At 43.6% G+C, this 17,336-nt stretch overlaps 1 protein-coding gene across 3 annotated transcripts in view; it reads left to right on the plus strand.

The window, feature by feature from the left end:
- The window catches only part of ASTN2 (astrotactin 2), a gene marked incomplete at its 5' end in the record, with an annotated part of 924,983 nt that overhangs the window by 435,395 nt on the left and 472,252 nt on the right, over positions 1 to 17,336 (plus strand). For 2 of the 3 annotated variants that reach the window (XM_082619566.1, XM_082619565.1), the window contains 3 exons: positions 10,977 to 11,061; positions 11,577 to 11,651; positions 12,401 to 12,538. In XM_082619566.1, coding sequence (XP_082475692.1) covers positions 10,977 to 11,061; positions 11,577 to 11,651; positions 12,401 to 12,538 — 298 coding nt within the window. The remainder of the gene's footprint in view (positions 1 to 10,976; positions 11,062 to 11,576; positions 11,652 to 12,400; positions 12,539 to 17,336) is intronic. The other variant, XM_082619564.1, reaches the window with a different exon arrangement.

Here is a 17,336-nt window from a genome sequence, read left to right on the forward strand (position 1 = left end):
CTACCCTCTGCTTAATTTATTTTGCATATTTCACTTTGCTGTTTCAGGTTTTGTGCAGGCGGCGGGGACGACAGTGTTATTAATCCTCATGTGTTCTGAATAGGATGAGTCTGAGTCTATATCTTATCCTCACAGCATCCTTGTGAATGGGAGAGGACAGGCGTCTGTTCCCCATCTTCTAGAAGAGAAGGATGAGGCTCAGAGAGACGAAGGGGCTTGAGCAAGGCCACCCGTTAAATGGTGGGGAAACAGAGCCGCAGGGTCCCTTGGCATGACTACCCCCAGCACAGGTGTGATAGGCGGCCAGGGAGAGCCACCAAGGTGGGTCATTTTGAGTGAGACACAGGGTCATGTTGAACTCCTCCATCTTACCTGGCATCCCGTCGGGGAGCTCTGACTCCCAAAGTCACGCAGGACTGGGTTTGAATCCTGACCCTGTTGCTTTCCCACTGTATCATCTGGAGGCCAGTCACTTAACTCCGGGAGCTTCAGTTTCCTTATCTGTAAAATTAGGACATTAACACCTGATTGATTCACAGAGGGGTTGGGTGGATTAACACATGCTTAATGAGATCCATACACATCTTCTAAACTTGTCCTTTCCCCAAATTATAACCAAGGGGTACAAGATAAAAGCTATGGTCAGGAAAGGACCTGAAGACAACCAACTCCATAAAAATAATCATGGCGATAGCGTGTTATGATTCTGGAGCCCATACTGGGGACAGAGCATTCTTGGTGTTATTCACTGATTAACCTCAGTGTAGAATTGAGGAAACTGAGTCTTGGCCAGAGACAGGAAATTATATTCAATACAAAGTCACAGAGCCACTGGGTGACAAATACAGTTTGAAGCCTGTTCTAACCCCAGTTCCTGTCTTCTTTGCTGTAAACTGACTCTCTCCATGCAGAATGCTTGGATTCAGCATTTGGGAATGACTGTTTTTGAGAGGGGATATGGGGGTTTCCAAGGGTTGTTTCCCCACACCTGTGGAATTAGGGTGGAATTTCTCAGTGCCTGACCCAGCTGATCCAGAGAAACAAAAGGGCCTGTGATTTCCCATTTGTGCCCTGACCTACCTTTGCACCCATCATTTCCTCTGTCTGGAAAACTCCTCCTTCCCCTTGAGAGAGAGGTATTGCAGCCTGGGCACAGCAGCACTGTCTCTGGAACCAGGCCCACTGGATGCTGATCCTCTTAGCTTTGTGACTCTAGGTAAGCAAGTTACTTAACCCCTCTGGGCCTCAGTCTCCTCATTTGTAAGATGGAGTCGAAAATAGAACCTGCCTCATAGGCTTGTAGGGTCACATGAATTAATATAAATAGAGAAATTCCAACACTGCCTGGCAGTTAGGGATCTCGGATTTCCCTCTTATTACTACCCTCCATCTTCACTGGTGTGAAGGCCACTCAGTCCATAAGTAGTAGACCGAGGATTCAGCCTCAGATTGCTTTGATTCCGGGTTGATGCCATTCACCTTCATAGGTCTATGACCCTTGACTTCCCCCTCAACCCATTCCAGGCTGATCTGAGAAGCTTGGATGAGGCAGGCTCTGGGGTGGAGGTTGGGGAGCGGTGGTGGGAGATGGTAGCCCCTTGCCCAGCAGACACAGCTCTGTGCATCCCTGTTAGGAATCCCGCGTTGCTTAACTGGAACCAGATCCTTCCTGGTTATTGGAGATGTCTGCGTCTGTATCTGTTCCAGGCTGCTAGTGAGATTTCTTCACCCCTCTCCATCTTCAATCAGCCATAATTTTAAAGGAGTCTCTTACCCCCATGCATTCCCCCCAGACACTCATCTGTAGATAATTGTGTGTGGGGTTGCCCTCAGGGATGGAGGAGGCTGGGAAGAGAGGGAATGGAGCTGGCTGAGAGGGGTCACCATGGCTGAGACCTTGAAGTCGGGGTCTGGTGTGGCCTGGCCGATGGCCTTTCAGAGCCCAGGCCATCCCACGTGGGCTGCCCACATGAGCTAAGTCAATAGCCAATTAGTCCCCACGTATCCTTGATTAAGGACTGTGATCTCCATCAGACCCGGTCACCAGCCTGTGCCGCCACAACCTTTTGGCCTCTATTTTTTTTTTTTTCTTCTTGCTCTCAAAGGCCTGATTATGAAAGGCAATGAGGGCCTGGCAACTGAAATGCAGGCATCCAAGTTTGTCTCAAATGCTTTGGGAAAGAACAAGGCCAAAACACCTCACTCCAGCAGTGTAAGGAAAAAGGGGACATCAGAGACATACATACACACAAGGTTCCTAAAGATGTCATCAAGACCCACCTCCTCACTGTACAGGTAGAGAAACCAAGTCTCAGGGAGGGAGGGGACCTGCCCAGCTCACACAGCACGTTTGGCTGAGTTGACTTCTAAAGTCCTCTTCACTTCATAAAGGTCTGAATTATATCCTCTTGTTATTTCACTCATCATGTTTCTCTGCCTCCCAAGCCTCTATTTTCAAAACCCCCAACCCTTCCATACATACACTGCCTCCCCCTCCAATCCCTAGGGAAATGCTGACTTCAAGACACAAGACCAGAGTATGTTAGGGGTAGAATCAAGGAATCTGAACAAGGTTTGGAAGGCTGTTTGGGGATCTCTGAGTACTAGCTACTCATTTTACAGATGGGAAGACTGGGGCCTAGAAAAGTAGCGTGATTTGCCCAAGTTTGCAGACGGGTCAGCACTGTACAGTGTATTCCCTGATGACACTGCTTACATTCAGAACTGCCCAAATGATCTCATTCCTTCTCTAAATAATTATTTTGGCACTTAACTTTCCCTTCATTTCATATTCCCTCTCAACCCCTGGTCTCTCTTCTGTTGAATACATCCCTCTCCAATTTTCAGGCTCTGCTTTTCTCAAGAATTAGGATCAGGGCAGACCTGCTGCAAGAAGTAGGTCTTGGTCTGCAACTGAGTCTCACACAGCCCTGTTCTCATCAGGAAACTCAAGGGCAGTTAGAGCAGGAAAGGTACAGGGAGGGAGAGTAATTGATAAGGGGGGAGATTGCCTGGGCCAGTCATGAAAGGACTTTGAAGGTTAGACTAGGGCATATGAAGTGTATTGTGAAAGCAACTGAAAGCCCCTGGAGAGTTTTTAGGATGAGCCATGGGTGCAACTGTTCTTTGAAAAGGTAACTGGCCACCACTCAGATTGATGGGCAGACACTGAAAGCAGGTTTCCAGTGATAAGATTTTTTCAGTAGTGCACATGGACAATGTTCAGGGCCTGCACCAAGGAGAGATGGGAAAAAATGGATCCAAGTGACAAAAAAGAGTAGAATTAGTGGGATTCAGGTGCCATTTGGATACTAAGGGTTAAAAAAAAATAGAGTCCAGTCAGAGATTTTTCCAGTTTGGGAAGAGGGAAATAACAGGTTTAAGGTGCATTGGGCAGCTTTCGTTACACTGATGCTGTGTAACAAGAACCACGGTATTTACTGTCCACAGCTCTAAGCAGTTTTCCCCTTTGTTCCACATCCAGGTGGACTGATCCACCTGGGACTCAGCTGCACTTGGCTCCAAGTTCAGGTTGCGTCCACTCTGTTCTATGTAACCCTCATCCTCCTTGGACCAGCCACTTCTTGGAATGTGGTTTTCTCATGGCAAGAGGAAGGAGTGCAAGAGAGCAAGCCCAGCCACAGCACAGTTCAAACTTTAGTTTGCATCATGTCTGCTACCAACCCACTGGCCAAAGCAAGTCTTAAGCCAAGCCTGAAGACAGGGTAGGGAAGAAATCTCACTCTTCTCACAATCAGGCACGGCAAGGATGTGAATGCATAATACTACTCCAGAGAAATGAGGACTTGACACCAATAATTCAGTCTACCACGGGACAAATTTTCCTTCAGCACCCCCTGATCTCCTATGCCTATCCAGGCTCTCTGAAAGCATGTCCTCTTAGAGAGCCATCACATGGCTTGGGAAGGAGTCAGAAAGGTCCTGGACTTGGATGTTTTCTCCTCTGTTCACAATTCTCAGCAGCATTCTCACTCTCTCCAAGCCTCAGTTTCATATCATTTAAAGGAGCCAGTGACATCTTCCTCCCAGTGTTGTCATGGATGTCAAAAATCACTTGGGTAAGGTTGGTATATAGTAGCTGCTCAATTAACAGAAGGTATGTTCTTCCCTTGAGGCTTACCCCTGCTAGCTAGAAATCAGCCCAACAACACTTCAGTATGTGGGTACTATTAATTCAATGCAATCCATATATAAATTATTTACCTTTAGACAGGGCTTATTTGCAAGAGCAATTCTTAACCTTTAGTTATAGTGGAATTTTAGAAATCAGCAGGATGCCAATTTCAATGTGGGTGGGTTGGAGCTGCCTCTTCTCCCCTAACCCCTGTGTCTCGCTCATGAGAATTGTCAAATTAAAGGCAACTCCCCTTGCTCTTGCCCTTGTGGTTATGTTTATTGCTGTGATGTTTGTGAGTGTATGAAAGCAGGAGCTTTGAAGACCTGACTCTACAGCCTTGGGCAAGTGACTAGTTCAGTCTGAGCTTCAGTTTCCTTACTTTACAGTGAGGACAGAGTGCGTTCCTCCTGGTACTAGTCATGGGTATGGCCTGAGATGCAATAACATATGTCAAGCGTCTTCCACCATTCCTAGCACAAAGCACACCCCCAGTCATGTTACGACCAACCCATGCCTCCCCCACCGCATGCCTGGCCCTGAGCTGGGCTCCAGCAACACAGAAGTGCAGAGGCGCAAGGGGGCCCAGTCGGAGTCCGAACAGGAAAGGATGCCACGCACACTCACTGTTCTGAGGCCCAGGGTGATGCCTTTTCAAGCTGCAGTGACAAGAAGAGTGAATAGGAAAGTGAACAGTAGCCAGCGTCCCTGGCCTGTGATGATAAGTGACGACTGAGTCGGAAGCAAGTGAAAATGGAATCGTAAGGCGATAACAGGGTGGGAGGAGGGGAGTCCGACAGCCGGGTGGCATTGGGAAGAAGTCTTTGCACTTATCTCATACTCTCACAGGCAGGCGACGAGCTCTTCTGAGCTGTGGAAGACAGAGGAGGCAAGACCCTCTGGCTGACACCCTTCTTCATACTTGTGTGTCCTTTGCTAGAAGAGGCCATAGACCAAGGCAACAGGTGTTTCTGAGAACAGGGGACCAGCCTGGGAGATTATTTCATTCAAGCTGCCCCAAATGAACAGATAAACTGAGGTTCCTTTCGCTTTGCTTTGCACGGGCATACCTTGAAATTGAGACCATTGTTCATCTAGAAAGCACCTTTTCTTTCCAGTAAAACAAGATGCTAAAGTGGCCTCTCCTGTCCAGGAAAAAAAAATAACCAAAAAAGTGACACAGCTAATGATGTTTTCAGCAAGGAGGACTGTGCTGAGGACTTTTCAAATGGATCACCGATCTTCCAGCAAATAGGTAATATCAGCTTCATTGCTGATTAAGAAACAAACTTGGAGAGGTGAAGCAACTTGATGAAGTTCATGCAAGTTCTAAATGGCAGATCCAGGACAAAACAAGAGGATTCTAGGGCGCACACTCTAAACTATTTCACCAGTCCACTGGCTTCATATGATTGACACGAAGGCACCGTCTGCTTTGAAGTGGTTTAGGGGAGCCCCACACAAGAGAAACTCAGATTGTTCATAATTGAGGGATTCCATTGTTCTCACCCAAGAGTTTATGGAGTGAGAACACATGTAACATAAAATGAGAACTCGATAAATGGGGCTTGAGAGACGTAAAGAGTGAATATTTGAAAACCAATACAACTTGGGCTTCCCTGGTGGCGCAGTGGTTGAGAATCCGCCTGCCAATGCAGGAGACATGGGTTCGAGCCCTGGTCTGGGAAGATCCCACATGCCACGGAGCAACTAAGCCCGTGAGCTACAACTACTGAGCCTGCACTCTAGAGCCCGCGAGCCACAACTACTGAGCCCATGAGCCACAACTACTGAAGCCCACGCGCCTAGAGCCCGTGCTCTGCAACAAGAGAAGCCACCACAATGAGAAGCCCGCGCACTGCAGCGAAGAGTAGCCCCCGCTCACCACAACTAGAGAGAAGCCCGCATACAGCAACGAAGACCCAACACAGCCAGAAATAAAATAAATAGGGCTTCCCTGGTGGCGCAGTGGTTGAGGGTCTGCCTGCCGATGCAGGGGACGTGGGTTCGTGCCCTGGTCCGGGGGGATCCCGCATGCGGCGGAGCGGCTGGGCCCGTGAGCCATGGCCGCTGGGCCTGCGTGTCCGCAGCCTGTGCTCTGCAATGGGAGAGGCCGCAGCGGTGGGAGACCCGCGTACCGCAAAAAAATAAAATAAAATAAAATAATAAAAAATAAAATAAAATAAATAAATTTATTAAAAAAAAAAAAGAAAACCAATACAACTCATCCATAGCTGATAATATAGAGTTCTAGTAACTAGCACAATGAAAATCCACTTAGTTGAATTCCCCTATGGGAGCCACTTTAACGACGAGATTAAACTGTTTGTTAAGGTCTACATTATCAATCACTTATAAATGTATGTTTTTAAGGTGTTAAGTGTATTTAAAAATCATTATATTTAAAAAATAATTTCTGGTTTTAAATGTAATACATTATAGGAAACTCAGAAATGTCAGAGGCGTACAAAGAAAAAACAAATGCAGGAAAATGTTGCTGGGTGTATTAAAGTACTGAGACCACTAGTGTAGTGGAAGGGACACTGAGGTAATGACCAATAGTCTTGGGTGCTCATCCGGACTGGCCAAGAGGCTATTACAGTTATTTGGCTAAATGTCTTCACTTTCTGAGCCAGAGTTTCCCCATCTGAAAAATGAAGCTGGGAAGATTTGAACGAGATGATCTTTATGAGCCTTTTCTTTCTGATGTGAAATAGAAGTTCTGTTTCAGCCATTTCATCAGCATTCACGTTTACACTTTCCATTTCCTTGGCAAATACCTGTCATGGATGTAAGAAAGTTTCTTCCAGTCTTCAGCAGAATCATCATTATTCTAAAGGAACTCAGCCTGAATTCATGATGATTACCGTATATTTATGTATTCACTAATTCATGTATTCACTCACCCATTCATTCATTCAACAAATGAGTCACCTACCCTTCATCAGGCATGCTACTAACTACTAGGATATGGAGATGATTAAGAAAATGTTTCTGCAATCAAGAGACTCCCAGTTTAGTGGGGAAAATAGGCAAAACGTCCCTATCCTATCGGCATAGGCATTACTATTGTGAAGGGTACTCCCTCATTTATTTATTTATGTACCGGGTAGGGCAGCAGGTGCCGGATGCAGTGGTGAGCAAGATGGAGCCCTTCCGTTTTTCCAGGGAGCATCTGCTGTGGTGAGAGAGTCAGGGAGTGTGGGCATTCACAGTCCGCACAGGGAAAGCGTGTAAACGTATGTTCCAGGAGAGCTGATCTTCAGCAGCCTGGCTGCCCCAGGTGCACCAAGGCAGGACTGAGGATGGGACTCCCCCAGGGAAGGGGTTAAATCCTCAGCTCCCACTGTCAGAGGCTTGCATCTTGCAAGAAGTAAATGCTTGGTTGTGAATAGTAGAGAGGTCGCTGAGCCAGCAAAATGGAAAATGGGGGCCAATAAAGCCAACAGTCATGGCATTGAGGGAAAATCCTGCTGGAGGCACCCAACCCAACTGCTAAGAGTGATCAGAGTTAAGGTTAAAACGAAGGGTATTCAGAAAACTAGATGTGAGTGATTCGGAAAGGCAATGGAAATGACTGTCTCTCACTGGGGCCCAGAACTCATGAACATCTATTCCAAGCTTCCATTTTGCAGATGGGCAAACTAAGTCCCAGCAAGGAGGAGGTTACCTATCCAGTGTCCGTAGAGTTAATGTGTCAGCATATGTCAGAACCCAGTTGCCATCTTGGAATGAAAGGGAAAGAGGAGGGAATGAATTTGTTGAGCATCTACTCACTTTCTACATGAGCCATGAGCTTTTACCCTTCAGTACTTCCATTTATTCTTATATCAGCTCTGAGAGATTGGCAGAACTGTCATTCGCATTCTATAGATGAGACAACTGAGACCTCTTCAAAAAATGAAGTAACCTCCTCCCCAAGACCACACATCTTAGGGAGAGAGGAAGTAAGGATTGGAACCCAGTTCTGTGTGTCTCCAGCACTCATGTGCTTTTCCCTCTGCCTCACTTCCTGTGCTCCACGCAGCCTCCAGAGTGGATGCTTCTCATTTGCAAAATACATATTTGTTGTACAGTGAGCGGCAGTAATTAATGACCCGTTCCAAGGCAGGGGAAACCTGCCTAGTCAGCACACACGAAAAGAGAAAAATACAGCAGTGCCCTTTTTCTCATTCTCACTAATATTCGCAAAAGGAGGGAAAGGGGAAAAAATGACCTGTGCCCTGTCCTGAGTCACTGAGAGGAGAGACAGGAACCTCAGCCCTTTCCATGGAGGACAAAGAGCCTCCTTTCCCACCATGCTCCTGGCTCACCCCAGCCCGACTCCCCATCCCTTTGCCAGAGGTAACCACTTTACCTCTCCCATTATGAATCATGAAAGCTGTGGCTTGTGGCAGATCATAAATCAGTCCTGGGAGTCTAGAGGACAAATCCCAGGACTTTTAATCTTTAATATTAGACGTGTTTAAGGTGGTGAATATTTCATGAAGGGACTGCTGCATTTTAACACATCATTAGTGACAGCTACCCCTCCCACTCTGGTCGATTCTTCTCGTCCAAATCTCAAGGATCTCAGCTCTTTCCGTCCGTTTTCCTTACCTCTGGCAACAGTCAATCAGTCCTTTAGGTTGCACGTACTTACAGCCCAGGCGTCCGGTGGAAGACCCTGGGATGTAATTGGAGAGGAGAATTATAGACAGCATCCCTGCCTGCAAGCAGCCCCCTCTTATATACCAGCTATCCAGACAAGGGGAAAGGTGGATCTCTTTCTTTCTCTTCTCTTTCTCCTTTTAACAGTCTTATCTGAATATTGTGAATATTCTCTCTGACCCATTTTTTTCTCCATATTCTGTCTTACTACTCTTTTAGTTCAACCAACATTTATTAAGCCCAGGCTGTTTGCCAGATACTTGCTGATGCTGGACATACAAAGATTAAGCAGCGTTGGAATGCATAAAACAAATTAAAGTGTTGACACTCGGAATACTTTGTATAAGGTCAAATGTATAGCATTTATTAGTGAATCAGTGAAAACAATAAAGCTATTCCATAAATAGAAACACAGAAATCAGGAGTTGTGGGCGATCATTGTAGAACCAGTGTCACCCTAGCATCTTATTCACTGCTATGTTTTGTTTTGGTTGCACAAGGTTGAGAAAATCCTGATTCATAAGACTTGAAGTTGTAAAAAGCGTGAGCTTGTTAGCACCTAGACTCACAGTCTCAGGGTCCTCTTCAATGAAACAAAGATGACAGGAGAATTTTTTTTTTTAATGAGGTCTGCGTAAAATCTGTTTACCTGGCAACCAGACTTAAAGTGACAGTGCTCTTCAGTGTCCTCAATTCTAGCATGTAATATCTGAGTGTTTAGCCATCATTTTTTATTATTAAAGAGATTTTAAAATAAAACTTTTTAAGGAACATGAAAATCTAAAAGGTGCAAAGTCCCTAAATCTCCCCCATTGAGCTAGATGTTTCCATGAAACAACATTTGAAAACGCTTGGGTCAAGCCAACCAGAATCACTGTAGGACTGAAGAATTTTAGGTTCATCTGAGTATGTGCATGAGTGTGATTACCAGAAGATGAGGAAGATGGCAACGTGACAGCAATAGTCTGGAAATTGATCAAAGCCATAGATAGTTAATTATACATTCAACTCACAGTGTTGAGCACCTACACTGTTCTATGCAGTGAGTTCAGCCAGGGCACTTCCTACCAGTGTTTCCCAAAGTATGTTCCACAGGACACTAATCCTATGATTTGTTTCACCAGCAAGCCTTCCAAGGTGAAATAAGTTTAGGGAAAACTGTATACATTATCACCCTCATGAAGAATCATACTCTACTGGCACTAAGGAATGGTACAGTATTTCACAAGCTTTTTTTTAATGGAATCTATTTTTGGTTTTTTAATGGAATCTATTTTTGGTAAAGCATCTGGGAACGTTCTACAAATACATCTTAGGAAAATCTAACAACTAATTGAATCAAAAAATATCCCCCAATCTTAAGGAGTGTACAGTGAAGCAAGACTAATAGTAGCAAGGAGGTAGGACCCTTCCAGAATTTTGAACACTGAAGATACACCAGGAAACAAGACATGTGCCCCCAGAATGAGCTTGGCTAATGGGAAAATATACTTAAGGCAGTGTGGGATGCTAGTGAGGATGTGTGCAACCAAGTGTAAGGCATGGCCAGAAAACAATGACACGTGGATACATGGATGGATGGATGGATAGATGGAAGGGAAGGGACAAGAGGGGAAATGAGGGGAGGAGGGAAGAGGAGAGGAAAACCATTAAGACAAACAAACAACAACAAAACAAAACAAAATCTGGAGATGGTAGATGAAAATAATTTTTCCAAAAGGGGAAATCAGAGGTATTTGGAGGAGGTGGCATTTGTTTTGGGGCTTACAAATGAACATGAATAGTTCATTCAGGTGGAGAGAATTCAATTTCCTGATTACACTTGTGCAAGTGTACTTTATCATAATTTAAATATTTGAAAATAGGACTTCCAAGTGTAGCCACCAGGTCACTTTCTGTTTCCCTCATTAAGCCATGAGCTCCTTCAGCATCTGGGTTGTACCTTTGACCTCTGCATCCCCAGGGCTGAGCAGAGAGCCTGGCAGGGAGTGTGGTCAGGGCTCGCTGAGTGAATAAGTGAGTGAATGAACAAATGAATAAACTCTTTATTAACTACAGTGGCAGGTAGACCAGAACACCCTCTTTCCGTGACCTTTTCTACAGCTAGCCACCTTGCTTTATTTTCTAAGAAAACAAGGAAACCACAAAGAAGGGCAGGCAGTATTTCACAAGATCCTTTTCTCTTTTACAGGAGAGTGCAGCTGTCATGAAGGCTACACCCCTGACCTGGTTCACAGACACCTGTGTGTGCGCAGTGACTGGGGACAGAGTGAAGGGTGAGTGGCCAAGGACATCAGGGCAGAGACAGTGGAGGGCCCAACTTCCCGGTGGCATTACCAGATGCCCCAAACTGCTCCACAAAGAGGACTCTTCCTCTGCAACAGTTGTGTCCCTGCAAAGCCTGATGGAAAGTGAATCCTATTTCCCACTGAATCACATTTTAGTATTACAGGCACATGATTGATGAATCTTCTAGAGAACAAAGGCTGAAGTTTAGCTCACCCTCCCAAACGATAGGTAATCAAAGACCACTCTCTTGAGTGGACTAATGAAGAAGAATTGGGTTTTTTATACATAATCTCCAAAACGGACAAAGTGGACTTTGAAGCGCTGAGTCCTTTGGTGAAATGGAGCCTTTTATAATATAAATAGTCTTACCCAATAATTACCTCTGCAAAATTTGATTCTTTGTAAAGCTACTCCAAGCATTGTCCACATATGTATCCCACCTGCTTCTGACTAACAGCATCTTCTATCCCTTTTTCTTTCCCTGTCTCAATTCTTCCCACAGACCCTGGCCTTACACGACGCTCGAGAGGGGCTATGATCTGGTGACAGGGGAACAAGCCCCTGAAAAGATTCTCAGGTGAGCTGACAGTCTATTGGGGCATGACGCTGGGGTATGGAGAAGGGTCTGATGGGAGGTGTAGTTACACACCTCCTTAGTTTATTGAGCCTGTGCACTTCCTGGATGCAATGGCCCAGGTTGCTATGGGAATCTAATTCCCATTTGTCTGGTATAGACATAAATTGAGAGACTTGAACTGGAGAAGACATTACTGATTATCTAGTTCAGTGGTTTAAAAATATTCTATAGCCATAGAACCTCTTCCTGCCACTACCATGAAATCTTGTGTGAAACTTCAGTACCTAAGCTGATGAAGACATACAGCAAATTAAGTGGCAGAACTAGGAATCAGATTTTGGTTGAAATTGATTCAGGGTCCGTGCTCTTAACCCTTTGTGCAGATTGCCCCTGCTGACTTAGCAGTCACTTATGGTCCTCCTGCTGGCTATCAGGACTGCTTGAGAAAGCAGAGCTGAAATAGTTCCTGTCCTCACAAAGCCCACTGGTAAATGGGAATCAGGATTTAAACTCAGGAAAATAAAACTAGCAATATAGAACAATGCATGGGCTAAATGATTAACAGAGTGAAGAAGTGACCATCCAAGTCTGGGCAAAGTTGGCCAACATTATGCCTTGGAGAATGCAGGGGACTCAGTTGGGTGGGGGCGGTGAGAGAAGGTTCTAGAAGGCAAGGGTGGAGGGGCCCCTTTTTTCTATGTTGTCTCTGCTTCCCAGGGAGTCCCCCAATGGAAACTCTTACATTGCAGGTCTACTTTCAGCTTGGGCCAAGGACTCTGGCTTCCTGTCAGCAAAAGCTTCGTGGTCCCACCCGTGGAGCTGTCCATCAACCCCCTGGCCAGCTGCAAGACTGATGTGCTCGTCACAGAAGACCCTGCAGATGTCAGGTAGGGATGTCATCTCCAGCACCTGTACCACGGGCTTCTTAGAGCCCTGGAAGCCCCTCTTTCAGGATCTCAGGAACTCCTGTGGAAAAGTACTCTTTGTGTTGTTGAAGTAGGCAGTTGCCTAGTCGATATATAAAACACTGTCCAATATACCATGCTCCACACTCCTGAAAGTGACTTCCATGGTGGGCCTCAGTGCCTTTATATTTCAACATAATTACTTTCCTTTGGGGTTTGTATAAAACATGAGAGAGGCGACCACATTCTCTGGCTCATCCTGGGATCTTTAATGCTCTTCTCTTATAAAAGACGATGACTTAATAGTATATTGGAGAGTCATGAAGGTCAAAGATTGGAGAATGAGGTGCTTTCTCTCATGACTCAGATACCGGGAACAGATTTTGGGCTAATCCATAGGTTTGAAACGTCCAGGTCAAATGAATTTGTTTTTTACTCATGAAAGGATGGAGATTACATCTTTCCTTACACGTTTTGTACCTTGTAGTTAACGTCCTTGTAGACTGACTCTGCTGTGTTCTAGTTAGTTGCTTGCATATCATTCGGTCCTGTTATGTGGCGAATCTCTCAAGGTCAAAGCAAATAACTTATTTAGCTTTTTAATCCCCAGTTCCCAGTACATATTGGACAGCTACTAAATGTTTATTGATTTAATTATACCAGTGGTCTTAGATCTGACCCTAGCACTATTCTGGAGCTTTCTAATGGAGGTTCTTTTCTTCCCCCCTCCCAATTTGATTAAGGGAAGAATTCTAGAATTTAAATGTTACATAAAACGGACTCTGATTTTACTTTTGGAACTGGCTTGTACACAGCTTATGAGCTCCTGAACTGGAACATAGAAGCATGGCCCCCATACTTCCAGTGACTGTTATTCTACTGTCTAGCTGTCTTTGGGTCATTTTGAATTTAAGATGCTATCATATATCCATGATGTCTTGATAGGAAGCTCCTAGAACCCACGTCTCTTGCTTTACAATTTATTTATTCTCACCTTCTCAACATTTCATGGAGGGATGAACACAGCATGATTTTTTATTGGTATTTCCCCAAAGAAGTAATTTTAAAAAGGATAGAAAATTAAAGGGATAGCGCTTAGAAAATGAAGCAGTCATTACTAAGAACTAAGATGGTTTCCTGCACACACAAATTGATTCATGGCAAATTACCATTACTTCCATTTTTGATGGAATTGAGGTCAGTGAAACTTTAGTAAAGCATGTGCTATGGTTTCTCTGCATTACATATTTTAAAGATGGAGAAAAGGCCATCTGGTTGAAGGATTATTCTGAAAGAGACCCTATGACCGTGTCTCAAATCGACTGAACAAAGGTCTCTACTAGCTTTCCTCAGAGTTCTGTACTGTTGCCATTGAATGTGTGATTTCAGTGAAGCTATAAATATCAGACTGGCTGATAGTAACACTCTCTCTGGAGCCAAATAGGTCTGGGTTACAGTCTCATCTCTACCATGGATGAACTATATGATTCTGGCCAAATGTAACTTACTAACTCTCCATTTCTTTGCAAAATGAGGATAATAACAGTGCCTACCTCACAGAATATGATGATAATAATACTTCTACTACTAATAATAACTCATCTCCATTGATCATTCCGAAACCCTTTACTAACTTTATCTTATTACATTCTTACATCAACCCCAAATGTGATGCTAATATTATTTTTATTTTACAAATTAAAAAAAAAATCCGAGGCATAAAGGTGATACCTTCACTAGTAAGTAGTGAAGCCAGGCTTCACCCCATGATCTCTCCACCTCCTGAACCCATGTTCTTAACTATTTCATTGGAACACCTCCCAAGAATTGTTGTAATAATTAAATGTGTAAATGCTGGTACATAATATACTACCAAAGGTACAGGATTACCAATTTTAGATAAATTCAATTCCCAGTACAATAGAGTTCTAGTAGAAACTGGTGATGTTGGGGAAGGCAGAGTCAGGAAGTTTGAGTACTATGTCATACTGCTGAGAATGACCATGGTCTGTAGGATAATTCAGTTGCCTTTTCTGCTCCAATCTGAATTATTACATTAAACAGCAAACCAGACATGGAAAAGAACAGAATATCAACCTACAGGGACTCTAAAACATCTTTGGAAATATTAAAACAAAATTGAGAAAAGTATAGTACTAGAATTTATTTCAGTGACAATATTGTTTGTAGTTGGAAGAAATACTGTAATAAATTGAAAGTGGTGAGACCTTTGAAGGGCATGATTCAGTAACAATTAGATGCTCTAAACTGCTAAAAATGCTGTGCCTGGTTACATGAAGGGTGTGCCTTCACCGAATCGGGACCAGAGCAGAGTTGCTCAGGATGGGAGAGGGGATGATATTCTGCAATTATGGGTCTTCCTTCTCAACCCTTTGAAGAATATTTGAAATGTATTTCAAATAGTTGAAGAATGTTGGTTTGATTAGGTCACTAAATTATCATCCTGCTTGGGGTGCCCACACGTCTTTGTCTGGGCTTGGAGCAATTGCAGACAGCCTTTTAAGTCTTACCTTCATCTTACCTCTCACATACCCATTGGTTTCACTGTAAGGGTAGATAAAAGATTGCAATCATTGCCATTCAAAAGAATGTGTGCTATGTAGGTTGAGTTTTCTAAGCTGCACTAATAAACCTTGTTTGACATGATACCGCTCAGGCAAGCATATCCTGGGCATTCAAAGAATTAATAAGTTTCAGTCAGATGCTATGTTAGAAATTAATAAATAATAGATCATAATTATAGATAGCCAATAATATGCTACAGAATCACAACTGAGAGTTTAAAGGAAAAAGCAACGTCAGGAAGGAAGAGATAAGCTTTCCAGTAGGATTGGGAAGGAAAATGAAACGGTGCTTTCCCGGTTGTTGTTTTTTTTGGTTTTGCTTTTTAGTCTGTGACAGATTACTATGAAAGTATGGAATCTCAAATTAGGGAAGGCAGAGCAACTTAGAGTCAAAAATAAAGGCTCAACCCACCTGGGTGTCTAAATCCAAAACAGTTGATGAGAGTAAATGTTGGTGAGAATATGGAACAACTGAACTACCATACCTTTATAGCAGGAACGTAAGTTAGTGTGACCACTGTGTAAATCTACTGGGCAGTATGTACTAAAGCTAAACATCTACATATCCTACAAATAGGATACCACAAATAATATGTTCGAGAATACTAATGGTGGTGTTCGTTTGTACTGCCAAAAGGCTGGGGGAAAAAACACAGATGCCCATCAATAACAAGATAGTAGATAAATAAAATAAGTAGATAAATAAAACAAAACAGCAGAATGTTATTAATGCTCAGTATTAATGAACACAACCACCACACACGTCACCAATGATGAATTTCACAAATATAAGATTGAATTATTGAAGCCAGATACAAATGAATATGTATGTTTAAATAAAGATCAAAAACAGTAAAAACTAATCTGGGATGTTAGAAAAAAGAAGAGGGATTACCTTTGGGTGATGGAGGGGAACATTCAAGGGAAACCTGCCAGCATGCTGGTAATATTTGATTTCTTGATCTGGGTGGTGGTTATATGGGTGTGTTCATTCTGTAAAAAATCATCAAGCTGTACAGATATGATTTGCACACTTTTCTCTATGCATGCCATATGTTGATTAAGCATAAAGTTTATTAGGTAAGGGTGTTCATTTTTTAAAAAAATTCATAGGCTATGGAGCCCAACTGAACTGCATCAGTTCAAATCCCAACTCCACCACTTGCTTCCTGCATGAGCTTTCCTGAAGCTCTGTTGGCCCTTGTGGGTAACATGGATAGAAGACTATCTATGCCCTATAGGGGAGTGCTGAGAATTAAAAGATATAATACCTATAAAGTACTGAGTTTGGCACATGGTGAACTCTCTAGAAGCATCAGTTATTATGTTTGTTGTTATTTTTCTCTCTTTCTTTTGCTGAAAGGACACATCTAATCTATGACATACCTTAAAATCGATAGGGTCTTAGTATTGAGAGTTCGCATTAATCCCTTTGTCATGGGGTTTGAGGAAGACTTAAGTGAATACATAACATCTAGTACAGTGTGGTAGTTCTAGCGGCTTTATGCATATGGAAATATTTGCAGAATGAGTGAAGAGGCACATGTGCGGTACACATAGAGTGCCTTGGGGATGGAAAAGGAAGAACGAATTCCTGACCAAAGGAATTAGAAAAGTATTTGCAGGAGAGAGAACACTGGCAATTAACCTTGAATTGTGCATAGGATTTGTCTGTGAATTTAAGGTGGGAGAGAAGGCTTTCAAGTAGGAAAGGTTGAAGGGCCAAGGAAAAGAACTCTCCCCTGGACAGTTCCCATTCTTCGGCCCGTTCCAGCAGGAAGCTGCTGGAAATGAGATTTTTAGCATTCGAGACACTAATGATGTCAGCTACAAAGGTGGAGGAGCGAACTCTAGTTAAATTGCGTGCGGATTCCTTTCAATTCTGAAAACCTTAGCTGGGCCCCTCCTGTGTGCCAGGCACTGTGCCAGGTACCATAGGAATACTGTGATGAATAAGACCCACCTTGGCTTTCAGGGATCTCATGGTGTAGCAAGGAGCATGGAACAAGGGACTGACTTGAGAGATGAAATGAAAGATACTCATGGAGAGAGAACATGGCAAACAACACTTATTGCTACACACTGGGCCTTCTTCACAATTTCACCAAGAGCTGATTCTTCTTATAAGAGAGATGCAAGAATCGCTGTTATGGTTGGAATAATAATCATCTGCAAAGCCCAGCTTTTGGATCCCC

The sequence above is a fragment of the Mesoplodon mirus genome (assembly GCF_964341445.2).
Source record: "Mesoplodon mirus genome assembly, chromosome: 1".
Taxonomy (NCBI): Eukaryota; Metazoa; Chordata; class Mammalia; order Artiodactyla; family Ziphiidae; genus Mesoplodon; species Mesoplodon mirus.